The sequence below is a fragment of the Festucalex cinctus genome, chromosome 6, assembly GCF_051991245.1.
Source record: "Festucalex cinctus isolate MCC-2025b chromosome 6, RoL_Fcin_1.0, whole genome shotgun sequence".
Classification (NCBI taxonomy): domain Eukaryota; kingdom Metazoa; phylum Chordata; class Actinopteri; order Syngnathiformes; family Syngnathidae; genus Festucalex; species Festucalex cinctus.
Genome location: NC_135416.1, coordinates 22150326 through 22174860, shown reverse-complemented (window position 1 = coordinate 22174860; position 24535 = coordinate 22150326). Strand labels below are relative to the sequence as shown.

The window sequence follows — 24535 nt, the reverse complement described above, 5'->3', positions numbered from 1 at the left end:
TTCGTGCGATTAAAGCAGCAGCCTTGTTGGCCAACTTACACTCTGCGTCTGAGTCCTACCTCCTCTCGTCGTGTCAGTACACTTCGGCCAGCATGGACCCAGCAGAAAAGTTGGACGCTGCACTACGTAGACAGGCCGCCCGCCTGTCGCACCTGGAGGAGGTCCAGCAAGCCATGGCCACCCGGATAGGTGAACTTGCTGGACAGGTGCAGGAGCTGGTGAACCACCTGCAACACTCCACGCCAACCGTCACGAAACCGGAAGCAGCTGAATCCCCGATCCCGACTCCAGCCTTGGCCGGGGCTGGAATGAGACTGGCCTCCCCGGAGCGATACTCGGGAGAACCAGTACATTGTCAGGCATTCCTGACCGAATGTGACATTCACTTCGAACTCTCACCACAGGCATTTCCCACAGACCGTTCCCGCGTGGCCTTCATGATTTCCCACCTGACGGGACGACCCAGAGACTGGGCCACCGCGGAATGGGCACGGCGCTCCCCGACTTGCTCAACCGCAGCCGGGTTTAGCAGGGCTCTCCACCTCGTTTTTGATCCAACCAACTTGGATCGAGAGAAGACGTGAGAACTCAGCCATCTCAGACAAGGCAGAGAATCGGTTAATGATTACGCCATCCGATTCCGAACTCTAGCAGCCAAGAGTGGCTGGAACGACACAGCTCTCTTTGACCACTTTTTGAAGGGGCTCACAACCTCCATGCAGGAACTCTTGCTTCCAAATGACTTACACACTACGACCTGGACTCATTGATTTCGCTTGCCATCCGCACTGATCATCGGAGGCGGGAGCTCAAGCAGAGCAGCGGACTCCAAAGGATACCTGATTCGGGACCCCTCCAGCATCCACTGGCAAGTGAGTCTTCACGATATGCGTTTCCCCAGTCAGCTACCGCGAGGGAGGTCAGTGGAAATGACGAGGAACCCATGCAGCTTGGTCGGACCCAGCTAACCATCGAGGAGCGACAGCGTCGCCGCCAAGAAGGCCGTTGCTACTATTGTGGTGAACTTGGTCATCTGGTGGGATCTTGCACCGTGAAGAGAGGTCCACCGGTGAGTTTCCCGTCACCCCGTCCTGCTAAGACTCAAAGAATCACGCAAGTCAGGATAAGTCATCATGCTAGGACCATAGACCTGCCAGCCCTCATCGACTCCGGATCCGACGAGAGCCTCATGGACTGGGGCCTCGTTAAACAGCTACGGGCCACCATCGAACCCCTTCCCCTAACCGTCCAGGCCAGAGCGCTTAATGGCAAGGAACTCTTTTGCATCACCCATATCACAGAGCCTCTCGAGGTCCATATTGGGCAGCACCAAGAATTCATTCGTTTCCATGTTTTTCGATCCCCGTCACACACATTGGTATTGGGACATCCCTGGTTACGGTTGCACAACCCCCGCATCGACTGGCGATCCGGGAACGTACTGGAATGGGGAAAAGACTGTTTGGATCACGTCTTGGACCAATCAGCTACCAGTGCATTCTCAGCCGCAGTCAACCAGTTGACTCTTGAACCTCTCGTTCCCGAGCCTCGCCAGGCACCGCCTCAAGCCCCCGAGCCTCGCCGGGCGCAGCTCCAGGACCCTGAGCCACGCCAAGTTTCTGCATCATGTCACGTCAAGTCTCTGCATCAAGTCACGCCAAGTCTCTGCATCACGCCGCCCGAGCCAAAGCCGTCCAAGCCAAAGCCGTCAAAGCCAAAGTCGTCCTCGCCAAAGTCGTCCTCGCCAAGGCCGTCCACGGCAAAGTCTACCACACCACGCCAGGTCGGCCAAGCCTGCCACGCCTCGCCAAGCCTGCCACGCCTCGTCAAGTCTGAAAACCTGCCACGCCAAGTCTGCCAAGCCAGCCACGCCTCGTCAAGTCTGCCAAGCCTGCCACGCCAAGTCTGCCACGTCTGCCACGCCTCGCCAAGTCTGCCAGGTCTACCAAGTCAAAACTATCCACGGGATTCCCTTGGTACCTTCCGAACCTGATCCTGCGCTAAGAAAAGGTCTTCTGAACGGTCCCGACGGGACTCTCGTCTGGCGTCATGGACGCCCTCCCGAACTGCCTTTTTGTCTGGGACGGATGGGTGGGTCGTGTTCCCACCTCCGTGCCCCCTTCCACCCGCCCTTGTTTTTGGACTCTGTGTCGAAGGGCCGTCAAGAGCCGTTGAGGGGGGGGTACTGTCACGCCGCCACCAGAGTGGCGGTTCATGCTTTTGTTTTACAGTCATGTTCCTGTTTTATTTTGATAGTCCTGACTCTACTCTCACCCCAGGTCACTTACCCTTCCTGCAGCTCAATGATTACCGGTCCACGCCCATGATCAGCACCACCTGTTTCCAATCAACCCGGACAATAAAAGCCACCTTCATTCTCCAGTTGGTTGCCGAAGTGTCACACATCTCAGTGCATGGAAGCGTCCTCCCAGTCCTCGTACCACAGTCCTTGTTTGATGTCTAGCCTTGCCTTGTCTTGCGCCTTTAGTTTGCCCTGGTTTTCCTCCCTTGTGGAGCGCCTTTTGTTGTCCCTGTTTTTGAGTGCCCTTTTTTGTATCTCCAGTTTGGAGCTCTTTTTGTTCAGCCTTTTTTCCCTCCTTGAGAGGCGATTTGAGTTTCGTGCGATTAAAGCAGCAGCCTTGTTGGCCAACTTACACTCTGCGTCTGAGTCCTACCTCCTCTCGTCGTGTCAGGTGGGGAGAGCTCGTACATGGCTTAATTTCAGAAAACTGCGACCAGTCGTAAACAAACTGATTATATTGCTATTTGTAGGCCTAAATTAGAGTCGTATGCCCAGTTCAACCTCTGAAAATATAAAAACAATTGCCACATTATTTTGGATTATGTTGGCTTTCAGCCTTCCTACCCATAGGCGCTCACTATAAAAAATCTTAACGTGTTAACTATGACCAGTTACCACCAAAAATGACATACACATCTCTAACTTAGGCCTACATCAATCTCTTGAAATAGCAATGCTGCCATAGACATACATACCAAAATCTGGGAAAATTTTCACTGGGGGTAAAAAAATTGGCTGTTGGAAATTGTGCTCTGCTAGTAACTTTAGAGGGTCACCAGCCACGTTGGCTGGTCATCAAAATTATCGCGATTGGAGAACATTTGAGACAGTACTTAGTAGAAACAGCATAATTTGTGAGTGTGTTTTAAATTTGTTGAACATAAATAAGAGGACTTCAGACATTTTACAACTTGCCTTAAATACATGTCTAAATTATATGCTTGCTGATATTTACAAGAGGAGACTTGTATAATTTTATTAAAGAATTACACCTGTAAGATGCCTTTGCCAAATCTAATATTGCTGTCTATGGAACTGAGTGATAAAAGAAAAAGGGGTCTTCAAAGCAGCACAAACGATCCACTTATTGTACATTGTGGCCCATGCATGTGTTCATATCATTCATTCAAAATTATGCATCCTATTCAACTCAGGTTTAAATAGTCAAAAAAATTGTTTCACCTACCACAAACAACACCTAAAAACAATCACGGCAGCAAGGTTGAAGGCAATCAGGTTGGCGACCCTTGTCGATGAGGTGTGAGTTAGCAACCCTACATAGTAGTTAGCAGATTTTTTATTTTTTTTATTTTTTTAAGAGTTTCAAATGCATATGCTGGCGATTTACCTCTAAAGTGATGAGAAGCTTGTCAGCAGAAGGATGCTGAATGGTATTGCAGTCATAACGAATGGAATTCAACTCCTTCACATTGTCAGTGTTATGTAACACACCAAGCCGCCTGTGTTTATGCAGTGAATCTAACAGAACTAAGACAGGCATGTCTCAAGAGCAACACCAATTAAGGAATGGCAAACATGATGGTATGACCATGACCCGGCCCGGCGTGAGCCATCTGGAGCAACAGAACAATTTCCGCCAGAGGGCGCTATTTGGTTTCATTTCAAAAACATCAAATAAAGTGCTTTGGCAGACCTAGCCAAACCCACAGTGACGAAACTAGAACATATGAATTTTCCCGAGTGGGTGTCTTGATTTGTGGACCGTTTGGGCCGCTATTTCGTACATAATGGATCAAACAAGCATTTGTGAAGCAAGAGCTTTCTCTCTGTCATTCTTTCCACCATAAGATGCCCAAAAGTGCTTTATGAAGCCTCACATTCACTGATTCTCACACATTTATACACCAGTGGCCGGCTGCTGCCATGCGGGTCCACTGGAAGCAATTTAGGGTTCAGTGTCTTGCTCAAGGACACTTCAACATGCCAAATCTCATCCGACCACGATCAAACCGATCACATCGGTGTAAATTCTAGTCTAAATTGTCACAGAGCAACTCAAGAGCACCTGATGAAGATGGCAGGTAAGCTAGTGCAATGTCAAGACACCGCTAAGTATAACCCAAAACAGACAGTATCATGTGGAAACCATGGTCCAATATCATCTTGTTTGACCTTTTTTTGACTGGTAATTCAGGTTTGTGGTTTTTGTATTTGTTAATGAATAGTAGGTTAGGATAAAAAAAAAAAAGAACCAAAAAAAAAGAGGATAGTAAGTCAATGCCAGAGTGGTTTTCAGACACACTTCAACTATTTTAATTCTGCAATTCTGACTTTGCGTCCCCATGCTCTTCTTTTTTTTCTTTTTTTTTTTTTTATGGGGTGCAGCTTAATTGGAGTTTTTACTTATTGTTACTTACGGTGATTGCAATTTTCAGCCTGTCTCATCAGGGATCACCACAGCAAGTCACTCACGTGAATTGCTTGGCACAATTTTTCCACCAGATGCCCTCCCTAACGCAACCCACCCATTGTTATGTGGGCTTGGGACCGTGGCTGGGTATGGAAGCATTGGCCGTGACTCAAAACCAAAGGCAGCAACATCCTACACCACCAGTGCACTGACTTTCACTCATTACTGTATGTAATTATGCATGATTCCCTGCATTGTGTAACCTATTCTCTGTTTTCCTGTAATTTCATTTATGTGAGGCAATATAAGCTTGCTGAGCAACATTTAAAATCAAGCAAAGCATATGCAAGCATCATGGGAGATGCAGCTGATTTAACCAAGCCATGTTTAACAGTTTTATGTGCTCTGCAGACGATACTTGTTGGGGTTTGAGGCATGAGGGTCTTTTCAGTACAGAAAATGGACACAAAAAAGGATTTCAAATTCACAAATGTATGCTGTATGCTGGGGTAGCTTCATGCAGCCGACTATCCATTCACTGTGTTAGTGCAAACTAATGACAGCAGACAACCAGAGATTGGAGGGATAATAGAGTGTAAAATGAGTGTGACCACAGTGAGCGGCAACCATAACTAATATGGCAGCCTCTTAAAGATAATGGTGCTTCAAATCTCTTTTCTGCAACCTGCATTTTAGGAATTATTCACACTGGATGTCTTTATTAATTGGGGTGACACAAAAAATGTTGGCACTGCCACACTTATTTATTTATTTATTTATTTATTTATTGTGTGTTTGGATGTGATCATAAAGTAACAGCTATACTCAAAGCAAAAGAACTGTACTAATGGAATGTACTTAAATTCCACCTATTATAAACTGCAGATTGTGTGAGGCAAAATCAATAGAAAAACAAAACAATAGTTTAAAAACGAAACAAATAGCTTGATGATAGGCCCACATTGTTTTTGTTTTTTTCACCTTAATACACTAAAATGTGAAACTTACACACAGAAATAGATAAAGGCAAGCAATCCATTTGGAAGCAAACAGCATACATTTGCTTCATTATTGATTTTGTGCTCTTTTGGAACCTTTTACTACAACCATTTCTGGAAGTTACAATTTGCAGTGCTTTTTCACGGCACATCTACATGTCAGAATATTCCCTTTTTCTCCACTTCCAAGGGCAATTATTAAACACTAACTCTGATTCTGATGTTGTCTAAATGATTGCTTATGGGTGTTCTTGACTAATTGAGGTTTGATTAAACTGATACACACTACTGCAGATCTTGTGGATTGTGCTTGTGAGTGTGGATGGTTGTTCGTCTCTGTGTGCCCTGCAATTGGCTCGCGACCCTTGTGAGGAATAAGCGGTCAAGAAAATGGATGGATGGATGGATGGATGGATGGAATTTACAAGGTGCATTCATCCACCAAGATGTTACCTTTGGCTACAATGCAACACTGAATTCTAATTAAGCTAAGCCCTTTTTATATAAAATAAAGTAGAAACCCCTTAATGTGGTTATTCAAGGGGCGTTCCGTCATCCTTGTGTGATATCGGAGACAATGCCTGCTCTGCCCCCATTCATTTCTGACCGGAACTGTTGTCTTTCCTTGTAATGCCTGCAATTGGCTCAATTTTTTTGGGACACTGAATAAGTGAAGTGCACATTTGACCAATGTTCTCAGTTTCCTATCAGCCTGAGTGAAGCAAGCATGCTCAGAGCGTATTTCCCACGATGAGGGAACAGGGATTTTGTGGGAGAATTTGTGGCCATGGGCGAGTGAGCACGGGCAGTATCCAGGGGTAAACAACCGGTCTCCACGAATACATTGTTGTGGAATTTTCAGTAGCTAGGTGAGATCAATAAAACAGTCTAGAAAAATAATTGTCTTTTGAGTTTCTTTATATTTGAAGCTTCAAATATACACAAGACTTACGGAGCATTCTACAAGATGGTTTTGAGTTTCTTTATATTTGAAGCTTCAAATATACACAAGACTTACGGAGCATTCTACAAGATGGTGGTCAGTGAGAGAGTGTGCAGTAAATTATCATGGGAAGATTCTTTTGCAGCCTGGTTAGGGAGGCAAGTTCAAGACAGGAACAGAGCAGTTTTAAAACAAAGAGGTGCTTGTTCTGAGTTGAGCGGGCTTATCTGTCAAGGTCATACCATTCTAGCTTCATGTACAAGAAGTAAAAGGCTCATTGTTAAAATTGCAGATCTCCACAATAAACTAGAAACATGTTATGCTAATACGTGCTAACTAATTATTTTCCATAACAACATCTGAAGATGGTCCCCAGGGACGTCCTGCTTAGTGAATGCCTCAGCCAACAGAAGCACAGTAAAGATACAGAGCCAGATGGACTGTCAGGGAAAGACAAGCCCTTGCATGGCATGTACCACCGACAAATTGAGGAAGTGGCTGACATCGACAAAACATACCAGTGACTGGAAAAGACTGGAGTGAAAGACAGCATGGAGACACTAATCATGGCAGCATACGAGCAGGCCCTAAACACAAGATCAATAGAGGCCGAGGTATACCACATTAGGCAGGACCCCAGCTGCAGGATGTGCTAAGAAGCCCCAGAGACAGTGCAGCATATCGCAGGAGGATGCAAGATGCTGGCAGGCATACTTGGAAGAGCACAACCAGGTAGCAGAAACTGTTTGGGAACATCTGTAACAAATATGGACTAGAGGTCCCAGTATCAAGATGATAGACACCTCTGAAGTTGGTTGAGAACAACCAGGCCAAGATCCTGTGGGACGTCCAGATCCAGACTGACAAACGAATGATAACCAACCAGCCTGACTTAGTGGTGGTGAATAAACATCAGAAGATAGCACTTGTGATAGATGTAGCAATCCCGAATGATAGCAACACACGGGAAATAGTAACACGTTGAGCTGGAGAAAAACCAAGGACTGAAAAGAGAACTAGAGAAAATGTGGAGGGTAAAAGAAACAGTAGTGCCAGTTGTAATGGGGCCACTGGGGGCAGTAACACCCAAGCTGGGTGGATGGAGCCGGCAGAGACCAAGAACAACATGTGTGGAAGAGCGCAATACTTGGGAACAACTAAGTTCCGGTGCAGAACCCTCAAACTCGCAGACCTCTGGTAGAGCTTGAAGGAGATATCGCCCAGGTGGGCAAGGACACAATTCTTATTTTTTTAATGACTTGTAATAGACAAATGTTTAAAATTCCAAAAGAAAAGACAAATATGAAACAATAAAACAACATTGAATTTAATTTTTAAAAAAGACAAATCATCTCTCTCTCTCTCTCTCTCTCTCTCTCTCTCTCTCTCTCTCATTTCCTGTTGAGGTACGAGAAACCAACATGTATTTTGGATTGTGGACAATAATTTAAACCAACTGAGTGGAATGGCCTACATGAAAAAGTCTCACTTCTTTGGATCTTTTTTTTCACACATTCTCCAATATTCTTACTCTCTATTCAAATCTGGCTCTATGCAGTTCAGCGCGACTGTGTGTTTCAACATTCCAACATAACACACTTCCAGGTTTTCCTGCAATGAACCCAGTTTTGAATGATCTCAAAACTAAACTCTCAACCTTTTAATACTAAAATAAATCCAAACCAGATACATAGTCCCAATGGTATAAACATTCTCCAGCTCATATAGGATCAAAGCCAAAATGCTGGAGGTTGTAAAGATCATAGAGACCGATATTTTCCCCTCCATCAATCTTAACGGCATCACCATTTTCCTCCCAGGGAATGATCAAAAAGGGGGGAGAAGATGGGAAAAACTCAAGTTGACTATAAATTGTTTGGTGAAACAAAGGTCAAGGTTACCATTGCTCACACAGTCTCATTAACACACATTGCAAAGACGAATCAATGTCTACCAAATAACGTCATCCTTTTTCAGTGTCTTAAAAATATGACTTCTGTATTGAAAAATCAAAATTTAAAGTGTACATTAAAGGGACAGCAACATGAAAAATTTACTTTTTGACGCTTTTAGCCGTGTTAAAATGCTATTTCCTCACCAAAAACATGACGGACGTGGTCCTCCATTTGCCCCTCTCTGAGAAATTCGAAGTCATTCTCCTCTCAAACCATCAGCCCCTCCACCTGAGAAAACGAGCTGTTGGCACGCTTTGACGTCATAAGGTGCTGACCCACCCCGCACCGCCTCTGCGGACTAGATGCACGTCCACTTTCCCTGAGACCTCCATGGGATAGCGACAAAAGTAGCCTTTATCAGTAAACATTCTGTCCAAATGAATTCAAAGCAATCAATTATCCCTCACATTTGGAATGCCAAAGTGCAATGACAATTGGCTGTCTTGAAATCCCAGAAAGGTTCTTGTTGACACTTTGTAAACTACAAGTAAAACTTTTGCACTGTTGAATCTAACTAAACGAATAAGAATTTGGTTAGGGTGCTCGCTCTGTAAGCAGCAAGTCCCTGGTTCGAGATCAGTTCAGGGTCCCCCCCCCCCCCCCTTCTTTCCTCTCCCTACTCCCCTCTCATCCACGATTTCTTGCGGCAAGGAACCGTTTTGTTTCAAATGTTTATTCAAGAATTGATCGCTTGCATTCAGTCGGCTCGCCGGGAGTGCGGCACTCACACGGGGAGAGGCGGAGTTTTACTGAACACCTAATATTTCATTTGAAAAATTACATCGCCATGGTGTCAAAGGTAAAATTTAATCATTAGATGCCTATAGTTAACTGTTGGAAGGGTTTAACATACCGTTGTCTAATCCCTTTAAACTAAAAAACTAAGAAATACAAATTACATTTTTTATTTCTCAGTCCATCACTTTGTTTCCAAAATACAGGCTCACGATCAAAAGCATGTTGAAGAAGTCGAGCTCAATGATGTATAGAAGAGGTGCCCAAGTCTGGTTCTCGAGAGCCCCTATCGAGCCTATTTTCCATGTCTCTCTCCACCAACGCAGCTGAATCCAATGATCAGCTCATCAGCGCAAGTTTTGCAGAAGCCTGATAACGATCATGAATCGGGTGTACTGGTGGAGAGAAGCATAGAAAACAGGCTGGATAGGGGCTCTCGAGGACCGGACTGGGGCACCCTTGATGTATAGCATCATTGCTGAAAATACATTCCTGAATAGGAATGTAATGTTGCTCATATTTTCTGAAAGGCTTGCTGGCCTTAGTTGCAGTACTTGACAATTAAAAATAAAATAAAATAAAAATAATTTCTTTGAATTGCGCAGTTCTTTTCACAAAACTAGAGTAACTGTTCTTTTTAATAAAACACAAGGTGCATGATTTACTTTTTTATTCTATCAATGTTAACCTGTTCAGAGAACAACAGGCCTTTGCAGTGGCGTAACATTTCCCTCCCCCTATTTCTTCCCCCCATCCACCACCCGAACAACCTCCAACCACAACCCCCTCCCCCCACCCGCCACGCCCAACACACACACACACGCACGCACACCCCTGTACACACACAAGTATTGCCATTTGAGAGAAGTGCTTCTTTTCACCAAGGACTTTTGCAGGGCCTCCAATTTTAATATTGTGACATTTATATTGAACATTAAAAATACCACAAAAATGTTTCAATACATTACATTCTGTTTTAAAACCTTTAAATCTGTTTGAATATATGCAAAATGATCACTTATGGCACCAAAAAAAAAAAAATTAAGTAATTTGTCATATATTTGAATCCCACTAACTGCACTTAATAACAAAAATAAGTTGCTACTCACACATTACCTTGTGCGCCGCGCTCGGCAAAGTCCTTTACGGTCCAAAGTTGTATTTGTCAGTAAAACACCTGTTTCATTGTTTATTGTATCTGGGGAATGGTCCAGTGGGCCTGAGCCAATTGATATATTATACAGTAGCCTCGAGCTTTTTGCATTGTCGTCAAATTCATAGGTGGCGGGGAAGCTGCCTTTTGACCGCCGGGAGAAGCGGGACGTGGCTGGAGGGTCAATTTTAGTCCAGGACATGGCCTGGATTAAAACCACATTTATCAAGCCTCTTTGAGGATTTTTAGCTGTAATGTCTTTTTTTTTTTTTTGTCTATTTTTCTTGCGTGCTGCTTTTTTTTTCTTTTTTTTTTTTTTAATTTGCAAAGCATGACAGCGATGATGGCACACACACACATGCGACCACTTTTTTTTTTTTCCTCAACTCGCATCACATCATTGAGACTCATCGTGACTGACACGGATGCCGAAGTCAGGTATTTAATGATCATTTCCGGCACCAGCAGCGTGACTGACCTGCCGAGATCCTATTTACAAAATAACTTTTTCTCTCTCTCTCTCACTCGCTCGCTCTCACTCACTCTCTCTCCCATCAAGGGCCCGCGCGCAGTCTGGGCCCCGGTGCAATGCACTGTCTGCACCGACGATATTTACGTCACTGGGCCTTTGTCTTGTCACTGTGCCAACTGCAGTAGAACGCATGCACTGGAGCTATCTGCTTAGCAAAAAGTCATTTGAGACCATTTTCTCAGCAGATAGTTTGCTGTTTGACCGTAATTTTGAGTTTCTTCCCTTATGACAGGGGTGTCTAAACTTTTTCATTTGAGGTCCACATCCAGAAAATCAGAAGGAGGCAAGGGCCACATAATGTTATGAAGAGAAATTGTGTTTAGTCCTAAACATTGTACAAATAATTTATTTGTGCTTTGCATATTTAGAAAAAAAGCTACAGTATATAAACCAATTTATTTGTAATATGGCAGTAGGGTTATTATAGTTTTGGAATTTTTCATTTTAGTTAGTTTTTATTAGTTTTCAGGGTGGTTCTGTTAGTTTTTATTAGTTTAGTTCTTTAAAAAAATGCTTAGTTTTATTTTAGTTTGTTAGTTTCAGTATTTTGTTTTTGTTTTTTTAAATGTGCATCACTTGTGCGCAATATTTTAAAAAACACCATAGGAGCAACGTCATCTTTTGGTGCTTTTCTATTGGCTGCTGCTAGATGACGTCACTTCTGTGTGACATACTTTCAAACGTCATTATTCCGGTTTATATCAAAAGAAATCTACTAAAAATCACATTTAAAATCATCCCCAAAGGCTCATGCATTAAATTAATTACCAAAGACTAAAACAAAGGACACGTTTGCTATAAGGTTAGTTTTGTAAACATAAAATGTAGTTTCAGTTAGTTTTCATTTTTTTTTTTTTTTTTACATTTTTGTTTTTATTTTATTTTGGTAACAATATTGTTTTTTGAATTGTAGTTTTTTCATTAGTTTTAGTTAATTAAAATAACCTTTAATGGCACCAGATTTTCGATACCCTCCCTTCTTACTTTGACCAGCTCCAAACATTTTTGTTTTGTTTATTTTATTTGAACTGAGTCAAATGCCATTTTTAGCACATGTCGCGGGCCACTGAAAAATGGACGGCAGGCCGCAAATGGCCCCCGGGCCATAGTTTGGACACCTCTGCCTTACAAGGCCTTGAGACACACTGTATATCAAACATAGATATTTGTTTGCCTCGTGAATTGAAAAATTCACTGTGTGCATGCTACTTGACTTGAAGTGCTGAGTGCAGAAATCCGGGTGGCCAGTCAAAATGCATCCTCCGTTCACATGATTACAAGATGGGAGACCACAACAAACATGTCAGTGACTACAACTTAAGGGTCAATATATGGTCGACACATGACCAGCTCATACTGCTTAACATCATTTTGTCAGTGTCTTCAGTTCAGTATCAATTTATCCTCTAATAAATGATGTGCAAGGAGGATGCCCTGACGGCCACAGGCCAGGGTCACAGCCTGCGCAGAGATATGCTGGTACACTGGCAGCTGCGCCCAGCCAAGAGACAGATTGTCTCAGCCACGTGGCAAAGCCATATAAAAAAAAAACGCAAAGTCTGGATGTTCTTTGAACTACACACACTGCCCTGAAATTGGTTAAATCCACATTATGGATGTTAGCCTGTTAACTTGTAGGCCTGCGGTAACTCGAGGTCAGTGTTTGGCCTTTTATCAGTGTATTGTGTGTGTATGTTTTTTGGCAAAATGGTTAGTTATGTTCCACTTGTTCTGGACCGGGCATTCAGATGCAATGTTTTCAGAAAAATCCAAAAAGACAATTGCCTATGCGAGAATATATGTTAATCAAATATTAATTAATGAAAATTACCAATATCTAGCATGATGATACTTTAAACAGATGAATAACTTGTTTTATTTCAAAAATCATATATTTTGTAGGGATGTCCCGATCACACTTTTTTGGAACCGAGTCCGAGTCACTTCATTTTAAGATCGGCCAATTCTGAATCCAGATCCGATGCTTCGACATTTCATTAAGATTTTATTTTTTTATTTTTTTTAACAAAACACCGCAACTCCTTTTATTTTATATGGTGAGTGGAGCATTTAAACCCCCTTTTTTGGCACTTGTATTAGTTACCCCAAGGGCTATTATTAACTAGTATATTAATTTTTCACAAAAGCTTTATTTTTTACAACCTACTGCAGCCATTTTAACTCCTTCAGACCCATAAATGGTTGGAGTGGACATAAAATATTCAGTGTCCAAACAAAAAAAAACGCATAATTTGGATTATGCCACACTTCCGGTTCATGATTGGATCTTAACTAACCAATCACAATTTAATTTGCATGATGTTCATGTTAAAAATGTTGCATATAAGCTTGTAAGTTTACAACACGTTACAGCCATATTGTCCTGGTGTTCACTATACAGTACCAACTAAAAACATGAGATAAACCACCAAAAAGTTTCCATGCATGGTGTTCTTAAGTGGGAAGAGAGTCAAAATCATCAATAAATAAATAAATAAATAAATAAATTGCCCAGCAGAAAAAAAAAAAAAAGGTTTGAAGGGGCTACAATGTGAAACAACGCCAACTTCACAACAAACAAAAGTCTGCATTACCTTATCCAGACCGGTCTGGACTTGCACCAAGCTAGACTGCCCACACGGGCAGGATTGAGTGACCCCGCTAAGGACGTCGGACCCTCCTGATTTGGCGCTAGGCTAGGCTAGGCTAGGCTAGGCTAAACGTCGGGGTCCCACCAAAAAAATTCCATGGTGTTCTTAAAGTGGGAAGAGAGTAAAAATCATCAATAAATAAATAAGTAAACAAGTAAATAAATAGATAAATTGCCTAGCAGAAAAAAAATAAAGGTTTGAAGGGGCTACAGTGTGAAACAAAGCCAACTTCCCAAGAAACAAAAGTCTGCATTACCTTATCCTGACTGGTCTGGACTCGCACCAAGCTAGACTGCCCGCGCGGGCGGGATTGGGCAACCCCGCGAAGGACGTCGGACCCTCCTGATCTGGCGCTAGGCTAGGCTAGGCTCAACTCCCGGGTCCCTCTGACGCTACTGCAGAGTCCCAGTGGACACCTCCGCTGGATCCGCGGGGAGCAAACGAATCACGTCCGCTATCGGATCCGTGGGGAGGACCCGGAGCACGTCCAGAGTTGCCAGCGCCCGATGGCTGCGGGGCTGCCTGACAGTGAAGCGCAGCGCATAGCAGGGAATCCACACGAAATGCTCACTTGCACAAAGGGCAAGTATCTGCTTTACACATTAAAGATGATAATAACTTACCATCTACTTCCAAATACACAAGCGCTGTTTCCTTGTTTAGCCCCACTGCTCGATGGCATTATGCAATAATGTAAATAGTGTCACTGTAGTAAAGTGATGCGATGCCGCACGCTAAGTTGTGTGAAAAAAATCAAGTCTCACTCTGCCACCGGGAAAATCTAGATCTAATAAAAAGTTATATATATGAAAAAATATATATACATAACCTCAGATGATTATCTGAGCCCTGATTGGGAGACAACGTCTAATACCGATCGAGTCAGTAACCACATGCTCGAGCCTGATTTCTGATCACGTGATCGGATTGGGACGTCCCTAATATTTTGTTAAAACAAGAGTGTAATGGCCAAAGCTTCGGGGCATGCGGCTAATTTTCCTTGATCGACTATAAAACGATGCTCAGGATGCGAGTTGCATTCAAGGTGATGATGATTAATGTGTCCTGCAATTTACATCAGTTCTCACAGCTAGTTACGAACTTTGTTGATGCCTAAAAGTAAAGACTGTCACTCCAAACTCAATCTGTGAAAATGTTCATTTATTAGCACTTTTACTGATTAAGTGTGATGCATACTTGAATGTTAATGTTGTTGTATTCATTATAATTCTTCACAATTTATTGCATTCCTTAAAAATTGGCTGTATCATTTTGAATGGCATTTAATAGTGTTTTTCCAATACCCATCCATCCATCCATTTTCTTGACCGCTTATTCCTCACAAGGGTCGCGGGGGGTGCTGTCGCCTATCTCAGCTGGCTCTGGGCAGTAGGCGTGGGACACCCTGGACTGGTTGCCAGCCAATCGCAGGGCACACAGAGACAAACAACCATCCACACCCACAAGCACACCTAGGGACAATTCGGAGCACCCAATTAACCTGCCATGCATGTCTTTGGAATGTGGGAGGAGACCGGAGTACACGGAGAAGACCCACGCGGGCACGCAGAGAACATGCAGACTCCAGCCAGGAAGGCCGGAGCCTGGACTCGAACCGGAGTCCTCAGAACTGGGAGGCGGACGTGCTAACCACTCGACTACCGTGCCGCCCTGTTTTTCCAATACCGATACTGGTATTTCATTAAAACAGTGGTATCGGCATCGGTGAGTACTAACAAGTAACATGCAGATACCATTATTTCCGACGCTAATATAGGACTTTGGATGCAGCATCTTGTGTCTTACTTATGTACGACATTCACTAATGTGTGACATGTTCACTACATGCCGAGCCAAGATATCGTATTGGCCTTTGAATGCTCTGAGCCAATTGCAGGATAGCTTTTTCATGTTGAGGGAAAAAAAAAAAAAAAAAAAAAAAAAAAAAAAAAAAAACTTAGGTATCGGTACGGTATCGTACGATACTGAAAAGCTGAGTATCGGAATCACTATCGGGGGCAAAAAAAAACAAAAAAAAAACATATTGGAACAACACTAGTGTATTCATTGTTTGGTATTCTCTATCAGAATCGTCGTTGACTGAAACTGATGATTAATGGAAGTGCCCACTTTTTGGCGTGTGCTTCGGCACTTTCAGCGAATGCTTGATAATGTGAAGCCTTGAAAAAATGCACAGTCTGAGCAAAGAGTGAAGCAGGATTACTTCTGTCGATCGTGGTGAGTACACACGGTCCTTCTCATTCCGTGTATATTTGGGAGGCTTCGTATTATCAAGCATTCACTGAAAGTGCACATGCCAAAAGGTGGGCATTTCCATCAGTCATCAATTCCAAAAAAGATGAAAAGATAGCAGAAAACTGCCATTAATTTCAAATAATGTTATATAATATTACTTCTATCTGGATAGAAAATGTTACCTGTGTGGCAAATCTTACCTTGTTTCCAGAGGCACATTGCTACCCAGCACCCAGCTGTCTTGCAGCGGGACGCTCTCTGGGGGTGTGGTCTGCAGTTCGGCAGGTGATTGGCCAGCCACAAGGGCCGGGCTTCCAGTGGGAGGAGTTAGTTGCCGGGTAGAATTCAGCAATTGACCAGGGTGTTGTGCAGAGCCCAGTGACTGGTTGAGAGCTGTTATTGAAGGCTGCTGACGATATGGGGGTGCCACAGGAGGCAGAGTAGAGCCGTGATGATTGGAGGGTTGCTCTGTACACATGAGAGAGAAATGAAGACTATTAATGTACAGTCAAATGTCATCCTAAATCATCTCTTTATTTAAAACAAAATAGAGTCTGGCATTCACAATTCAACGTGAAAAATAATGAGTCAACAGAAAGACATTTATCAAACATTTTTATTTATTTTACTTAGACTACAGACATTTAAATATTTTTCATAGGACCTGCAAATGTAAATATGTTACCAGGAGCAATTCAGTGTTTGAGTCCCATGAAAAAAGATGGATGAAAAACTTGGCGTTGGGCCGAAACCTTAGACAGTGTTTCCTCGTTGATCACAGTAAAAGAGACATTTTAGTGGGAAATATACCTGTGAAATGAATGCTGCTGGTAATGAGGAATGTGTTTTCAATGCTGCTGCAAGCAGACATGATAAACCCTTCTCAATAAAAAATGTGAATTGTGAATTATGTTTTTAAATAAATGTCTATATTTCTTGAATGTTCTAATTCAACCAAGTTCATTCTAAGGGGCAATGACTAACAGGGGCTCTAGAAAATACAATATTGCATTTGTGTCACTGATGGCGAGAGAGACCCCAAATGTCTTCAAATCCCTGGCAGTACCCCTGCATGTAGTGAACATGCAAATTCCACACAGAAAACCACTTGCGAGAGAACATTACCAGAGGGCATCGTAGATTTTCAACGAATTTCCACTTTATTAAAAAAAAAAAAAAGATAAGAAAAAAGCATGTATTAAGGTGTAAATATTGTCATTATTATATGGTTACAGTTTTGCAGTTTTTCATGTAAAACAGATTATGCCATCCATAATTTTAAGATATGAAGCAAGCAGTTGTGGGGAAGATGATTGAGAGCTGTCCCGTTAGCTTTATTAAAGAATGCTATAAAAACTGCTAATTAAAGAAAGTGCAGTCATTTTTCTGGTAGAATTGTATAACCATTGGTTAAAAGTCCTGCTTGTCCCATGTGACACAAACGCTTGTTAAAGTATGTTACCTCAGAGCCTCTCTAGATATTACAAGACCTTAGTTCCCTAAGATTTCCCACCCACATTTGGATAACAGGTGAAATGTATGAGCAACTGAGCACCTCAGGTCAGATGCCTTTCCAGTACTGATGCCTGAATGTGTCATGTGCTGAAGGTTGGATCCCAAAGCGCAGACAAACATTTCAACTATTTATTCACACTGAGAGGCATGGAACAAACTTGATGACGAGAAACAAAGAGAGTTGCACAGAGAGACAGTGGTAACAGAAGTAATAATCCGACAAAGACGCACACTTCTCAGGAGGCTGATACAGACAAGGAATCGTTCTGATTGGTTGTGGCTAGACATGTGGGTAACAGGACTGACATGGAATTATCTAATTGGCTGTTGACCAGGTAAAGGGATTAAAGATTCTTGACATCACATAGCCCTTGACATCACATAGCCTAAAACTAGTTGAAACTAGATGCTAGTTACATCAGTTCCAAACAGACACTTGTTACATCACTACATAACAGACACGACCTCACGGTCATGAACCCAACAACAGGTCATGAACTCAAATTTAACCCTGGCGTGACCACAGACATGACAAAATGACTGACAACCTCCAAATAACGGACTCAATACACAAATTTATAACCTCAGCAATTTTACTAATAGTGATTTTAACAAGAACTGCATCCATCCATATTCTACACCGCTTATACTGTTCAGTGTTGCAGGTGAGCTTGGACTTATCCTAGCTGACTTTGGGCAAGAGTATAATAGGGTAGAATGAAAATCTCTGGACTATCAAGACAATATTTGTGCTTAGTATCAGGTAGCTTAATCTCATCAGCGGGTAATTAATCCTCCAAAAAGATAATGACCCAAAACACACAGCTAAACTTATCCAACAAGGGCAAACAACAAAACATCACACTTCTAAAGAGCCTCGAACTAACATCATGTTGGACATCTGTGCAAGTTAGCAGAAATTTGCAATCGGAAGAAGGCACCGTTCAAACCTGAAACATCTGGAGCAGTTTAATTTTAAATATTTAATTAGTAAGTAGTCTGAGCTAAATGATCTGTAAAGAATGGAGAACCAGCACAATAGGAGATTGTCACACAAGACATTGAGACAGCTCTGACTGTGGAATGCTGGCATGGGGAGGCATTACGCCAGCCTCATTTGACCGAGTGTAAACATGTAAAGCAGCGTAACGATGCAATCTTCTTAATAGCACTTTTGTGGAAGCTCCCCCAACAGTGTTCTTTTTTTTTCTTCTCAATGAAAGACCGTTTTTAGAGGTTTTATGTGAATTGCTACACATTTTATCTCAGTGTACCAAATCTGAATGCATGTAACAGAATAAGAATCATGTTCAGAAGGAGACAAAAAATAAAGAATATCAAATTAACTATAGAATGTAATTTCTTTTGAATATGCGTGCGGAAACTGAACGCTGAACTGAAATGCCATGGAATTAATGAGATTGTTGAATCAAGGGAACAACAAAATGCGCATTATACTGTATATTTTTCAAATTTGACTACGGCCGATTTTCTCCTTTAAATTTAAATATCGACAAAAAATTCACTTGGGATGACAATTATTCTGTAAGTATATATATATATATATATATATATATATATATATATATACACACACAGTACACACAGGTATAATTATATTTAAATCAAAATGACATGTCAAGACAAAAAAGTTAACAGCTGATTTTAAAAAAGTATGTAGTAAGTAGCAATTTGAAAGCACAGCTGATAGATAATCGAACAAGTAAAGAAGAAAGAGTACAAAAAGAATGGCAAGTATCACAGAAAGTCAATTAAAAGTTTCCCAGAGCAACAGCAATGGTCAACCGAATTTAGACAGCAAAACCGACATGAGAGCGAGCAAGAGGTGCAAGAGGTGTAAGGCGGAGAGAAATGGAATGATAAAATGGAGGAGCTGAAAGAATGAGAAGATGAGTGGGAGAGGAGATTCAGGAAAAAAAGAACACTTGTACAGTGGAAGAGGTCAGTTGAAGAGTTAAGACTTGTGGGTTGTGAAGCGTGAAAACCCATTCCACCTATGGTCTCCAGCAAGGAGACCGAACCAAGAATGGGTTCTTTCCACAGCCAGAGTTTATCTTTACTGTTCATGTAGGTGGAGTACGTGCACCACTTTTGGATCGATGACAGTAAAGGACAGGAAAAAAAAATAGTACAAAAGAGACAACTAAGGGTGTGAGAGATGAGTGATTTTTAATTTAGGGCATCTATATCAAGAACACTTCATAGGAACACAAGGGTGTAAAATACAGCTGAATCATTAGCTGGGGGTTTGAATCCGGGTTCCAGAGCCTTCCTATGTGGTGTTTGCTTGTTCTCCCCGTGTCTGGCTTCCTATTCATATTTAAAGAACTTTGAATGTTAGGTAAAATGAATTTTTTAAATGGACTTTAGGGAAAGGTTGAATGGTTGTTTGTTGTTGTTTGGCTGGTGACCAATCCAGGGTGTACCCCTCCTCCCTACCAAAGTCAGCAGGGAAGCTCACCCATAAACCTACTTAGTTAGGATAAGCATCATATAAAATGGATGGATGAATGCCAAATACCAAAGGGAAGAGAGGTAGGAGGAGAATATTGCATGTGATTGGCTGGCAACCAGTTCAGGGTGTAACCCATCTACTGCCTTTAGTCAGCTGGGATAGGCTCCAGCTTGCCCGCAATCCTCGTGAGGATAGCGATTAGGAAAATGGATGGATGGATGGATGGATGGATGGATGGATGGACTGGAATGGAATTACACATTGTTGAATGTAAGTATTCAAATGCTCAAGAAAATGAGCTCTAAATTTACAGAAGTGTCATATTCTTTTCAACTGTCAATGAAAGACATTTTCACTAAACATAGGCTGACATTATTTCTGACTCAAGGTGCTTTCACACAATTTGTGTGATTAAATTCGATAGGTGTGAACACAGCAAATGAACCAAATCCACGGGTCTGAAACCTGAAAGCAGTGCTCTTGTTATGCTTAAATGCAATCTACCATGGTTTGCATGTGATGTAAAAGCTGACCGAACTCTGCACTGCATTCATTAAAAGGGATATTGCCACGTAAGCTCAGGTACAATTCAGAAAACCATTGTCACTGCAGTTAACATAGTTGGTTGCTACATTTACAAATCCAAGTTAAAACTCAACATGGCATTGCCAAACCATATATATATATTAGAGCTCTACACTAACATTGCACTGGTAGCGCTGTTGCTACCAACTTTTTCAGTTGGTCGCACCACACAGGTTTTGGTCACACCCCTTTTGAGGGAGATACAGCATGACCGTATTTGCATTGTTGTTAATGGAGTTCGCGCACAACGGAACGAAAGTGCGTGGGGCGGCGCGGAGGACGCGTTTGGCGCGCTGGGACGCGGTGCACAGCAGCGAAAATCCGCACATTTGCGACGAAAATCCACACAATCGCATATTAGCCAAAGTTAAAAAAAAATGAACTTTTTTCACTTTTCGCCTCGTGGCAGCCAATCGGCTTCAAGTACGGGCTACGTCACACACAGCGTCCTCTCTATTGTCACCCCGAGTGCAACAACACAGCCAGCCGGAACAGAATGGTGAGCAAAGAAGTCGCATTTAAGTGCTGGTAAGTCTGTTTACTTGCTAATGAACTGTACCGAGGTAGCAGCAGTGTTTACCGTCCATGTCAAAGCTATTTTTAGCATAAATGCCGGCCGCCAGATAGCCACTAAAAAGGCGAAAGTGCTATCATGTACCTCAAAAAAGGAGAAAATAGTGCCATGACTGTTTAGTCCCAGGAAAGAAGTGAAAGTAGTTGGCGATGCTCACTTTTGGTTGACTCGCTAAAGTGCTCCACTTCCTTGTTCACCAAGGGACACACCTCCTCCACTCCGGACTGCACGAAAGCGCAAATGAGTGGCAATCGTTACAAAAAAAGCGGTGAAACGCTCACGAAGAAAGCGTTCCAGTTCGTCTTTTCGGATATAACTTTCGGCTAACTTTCACATGTGTGGAAGCAACCTTAACATATACAGCTTTTGGAACAACATTGCTGTGATCCAAGCAATGTCTCTTTTCAAGGCCGTCCCTGCTTAATTCAGCAAGACAGTGCCAAGCCACATTCTGCATGTGTTATACCAGCAATGATTCGTAGTAAAAGAGTGAGAGTACTTGACCGGCAAGCCAGCAGTCCAGAACTGTCTTTCATTGAAAATGGCTGGTACTTTGTGAAGTGCAAAACACAGTAATGGAGACCCCGGACTGTTGAAGTTGTACAGGGTGTTCCAAAATGGTTGACCCCATTTCGTAGGCCAATAATTTTGACAATTTTCGTTGGAATGACCTCAAATTTTCACAGCTTGTGTAGAAATGTTTCAAGTTTTTGTGTGTAATGTTTGGCATTTCTATCTTTTCAGGTTAAGAACGCCGTTCACTTCAAAAGAAAAGGCATTTTGCGTGTTAAGAGTATGCTCGTACCTTCTTCATAAATTTTGCAAAGAAGGCACCAACTCTAAAACAAATTAGGACTTGGCACCAAAAATGTCAAGAAAAGGGCCCTATTTGGCACGAGCTCGAATACCCCCTTGACGTGTGCAGAGTCACAGGCGGCGCTCATATTGAACATTTATGAAAATCTGTCATAGAACCAACAAATATTTGTACTTTTCTTTGTAAATTTAACCAATAAAACTTATGACCTTCAACATAAAATGTACTTAGTTTCATTAAGATCCACCAAGGGCGGCACGGTAGTCGAGTGGTTAGCACGTCCGCTTCCCAGTTCTGAGGTCTCCGGTTCGAGTCCAGACTCCGGCCTTCCTGGGTGGAGTTTGCATGTTCTCCCAGTGCCCGCGTGGGTCTTCTCCGGGTACTCCGGTCTCCTCCCACATTCCAAAGACATGCATGGCAGGTTAATTGGGCGCTCCAAATTGTCCCTAGGTGTGCGTGTGCGTGTGAGTATGGATGGTTGTTCGTTTCTGTGTGCCCTGCGATTGGTTGGCAACCAGTCCAGGGTGTCCCCCGCCTACTGCCCAGAGCCAGCTGAGATAGGCGCCAGCAGCCCCCGCGACCCTTGTGAGGAATAAGCGGTCAAGAAAATGGATGGATGGATGTAAGATCCACCAAGTAGTTTCCGAGATATGGGCATTTAGAATGGGGTCAACCATTTTGGAACATCCTGTACATCGAGTAAGAATGGTAAAGAATTAAACCTATAAAACTTCAGCACCGAGTGTCCTCAGTACCCAAATGCTTATTAAGTGATGTTAAAAGAAAAGGCCATGTAACACACTGGTAAATAACCCCCATCACAACATTGTTGGATCGTGTTGCAGGCATCAATATTTTAAAGGGGAAAAAGATTTATCATTTTGAACAAACTCATTCACTCCCAGCCATTTTCACAGAAGCAATCCCGTTCGCTCCCGGCTGTTTTACTGGATTTTGACTGATTTTGCAAGACCCACAGAATATTGTGTTCTATTGCAATAAAACATGGAACCTACAAAAAGAAAGATTAAAGTCTCTTTCATCAGGAAAAAAAGTATGTTTCTATCTGTTTCCGTTTTGCATCAATTAGCATTAGAAGAGAGCTAAGTTTCAGCAGTTTTCACAAATCTATTTAAAATTGTAAGTAATTGAGCTTTTTTTCTACATGGCCCTGGTTGATCTCCTTTGGTCTGCTGCCACCTGCTGGCCGTTTGTGTAATAACTACCATTTATGCAACCGTTCTTTGCAGTTGAGAGGCTGCATCAAAGCCTTCTGTATGCTCAAGTAAAAAAAAAAAAAAAAAAAAAAAAAAAAAAAAAAAAACGTATAAATATGTCTTTGGGACACTTAAAACATTGAAAAAAACGTATTTACACGTTATTGGGAGCAAATGAGTTAAATATCTTTATTTTTGCAGAGCATTCAATTGAAAATCGAATGAAATGGATTTTCAAATCATTGTATTCTGTTTTATTCACATTTTACAGAACATCACAATTTCACTTGAATTGGGTTTGCATTATTTGCTCAGCCAATATAGTTATTGTTTCCTAAAAATAGTATCCTGTTCTTGGCTTTATCTTTTCCTTTACACGCACATGTAAGCACGCACACGCACACTCTCTAATAATGCATCCTCTAATAATGTATGTGTGGGGGCTTTCACATGTAATTATTCACTGAGGAAATTTTTGATGAATTACATAATTTCACACAATACTTTGGAGTTAAGCTATCAATAAAAGTTTATTCATTGCATCAAATACTAATCAGATCAATAGCAAAACCTCTATTTAGTCATCTATATAATATATCATTGTCTATTTAATCATTTTAAGTATGAAAATTTGCTTTAGTTTCTGCTGTCTACAGTGACTTCTATTAAAAAGTACATAGGGTTGTGACTTAATATTGTTGGCATTCCAAATAAAACATGTATATCATGCATATGTGATTTCTTTTGTCATGTGCATTACTTTCAGTAATATTGCAATCAAACTGACAATTGTGATCATGTTAGTCATAATTGTGATTTGAAATTTCACATCACGACTAACCACATAATGTTGGTGTATTCTCTCCAGTACAGAACAACTGCCTTCCTCCACTCGTCTGTCATGCTAACTTTGACATGAATGCACTTTCGTCTTTCTTTACTGTCTTCATACCTCTATTTTCCCCTCCCCTCTCTGACACCCCTGACATCCTCTTCATCTGACCTCCTCTATTATTTTCCACTCCTTTCCTACATGCACTCCTTTAGTGTAGGCAGGCTGCATCGCTTTCAGGGGCTCTAATCAGTGTTCCACATTTTTCTCTGCTTATTGAAGCACCGGTGCACTGACCTCGCATACACCCCTCCCTTCCCACTCCATCTCTCACTGTCTCACCCTTGTTCTCTTTTTCATTTTCTCCTGCCAAGTCATCTTGTACCCCCAACCCCCCAGCCTTTTTTTTCCTCACTCTGACCAAGTGGTTAGTATGGAAGACCACATTCCTCGAAATCAGTCAGTCTTCCTTGGCCTCAGCTAGTTTAGTCACATATCTGTTTTGTCCAATTTTGGTCATCACAGTCACCAGGCACTTTATCTCCTGAATAATTTTATGCCTTACTGATGTGAATAATTACAAGCCATCACATTGCTTTTTTATTTGCCATTCAAAGCATTAA

The 24535-nt window shown here is 42.1% G+C and overlaps 1 protein-coding gene across 11 annotated transcripts in view; it reads right to left on the bottom strand.

Moving 5' to 3' along the window:
* The window catches only part of tenm3 (teneurin transmembrane protein 3), a 289706-nt gene that overhangs the window by 124741 nt on the left and 140430 nt on the right, over positions 1 to 24535 (bottom strand). For all 11 annotated transcript variants that reach the window (XM_077525263.1, XM_077525258.1, XM_077525259.1 and 8 more), the window contains one exon: positions 16097 to 16364. In XM_077525263.1, the coding sequence (XP_077381389.1) occupies positions 16097 to 16364 (268 nt within the window). The remainder of the gene's footprint in view (positions 1 to 16096; positions 16365 to 24535) is intronic.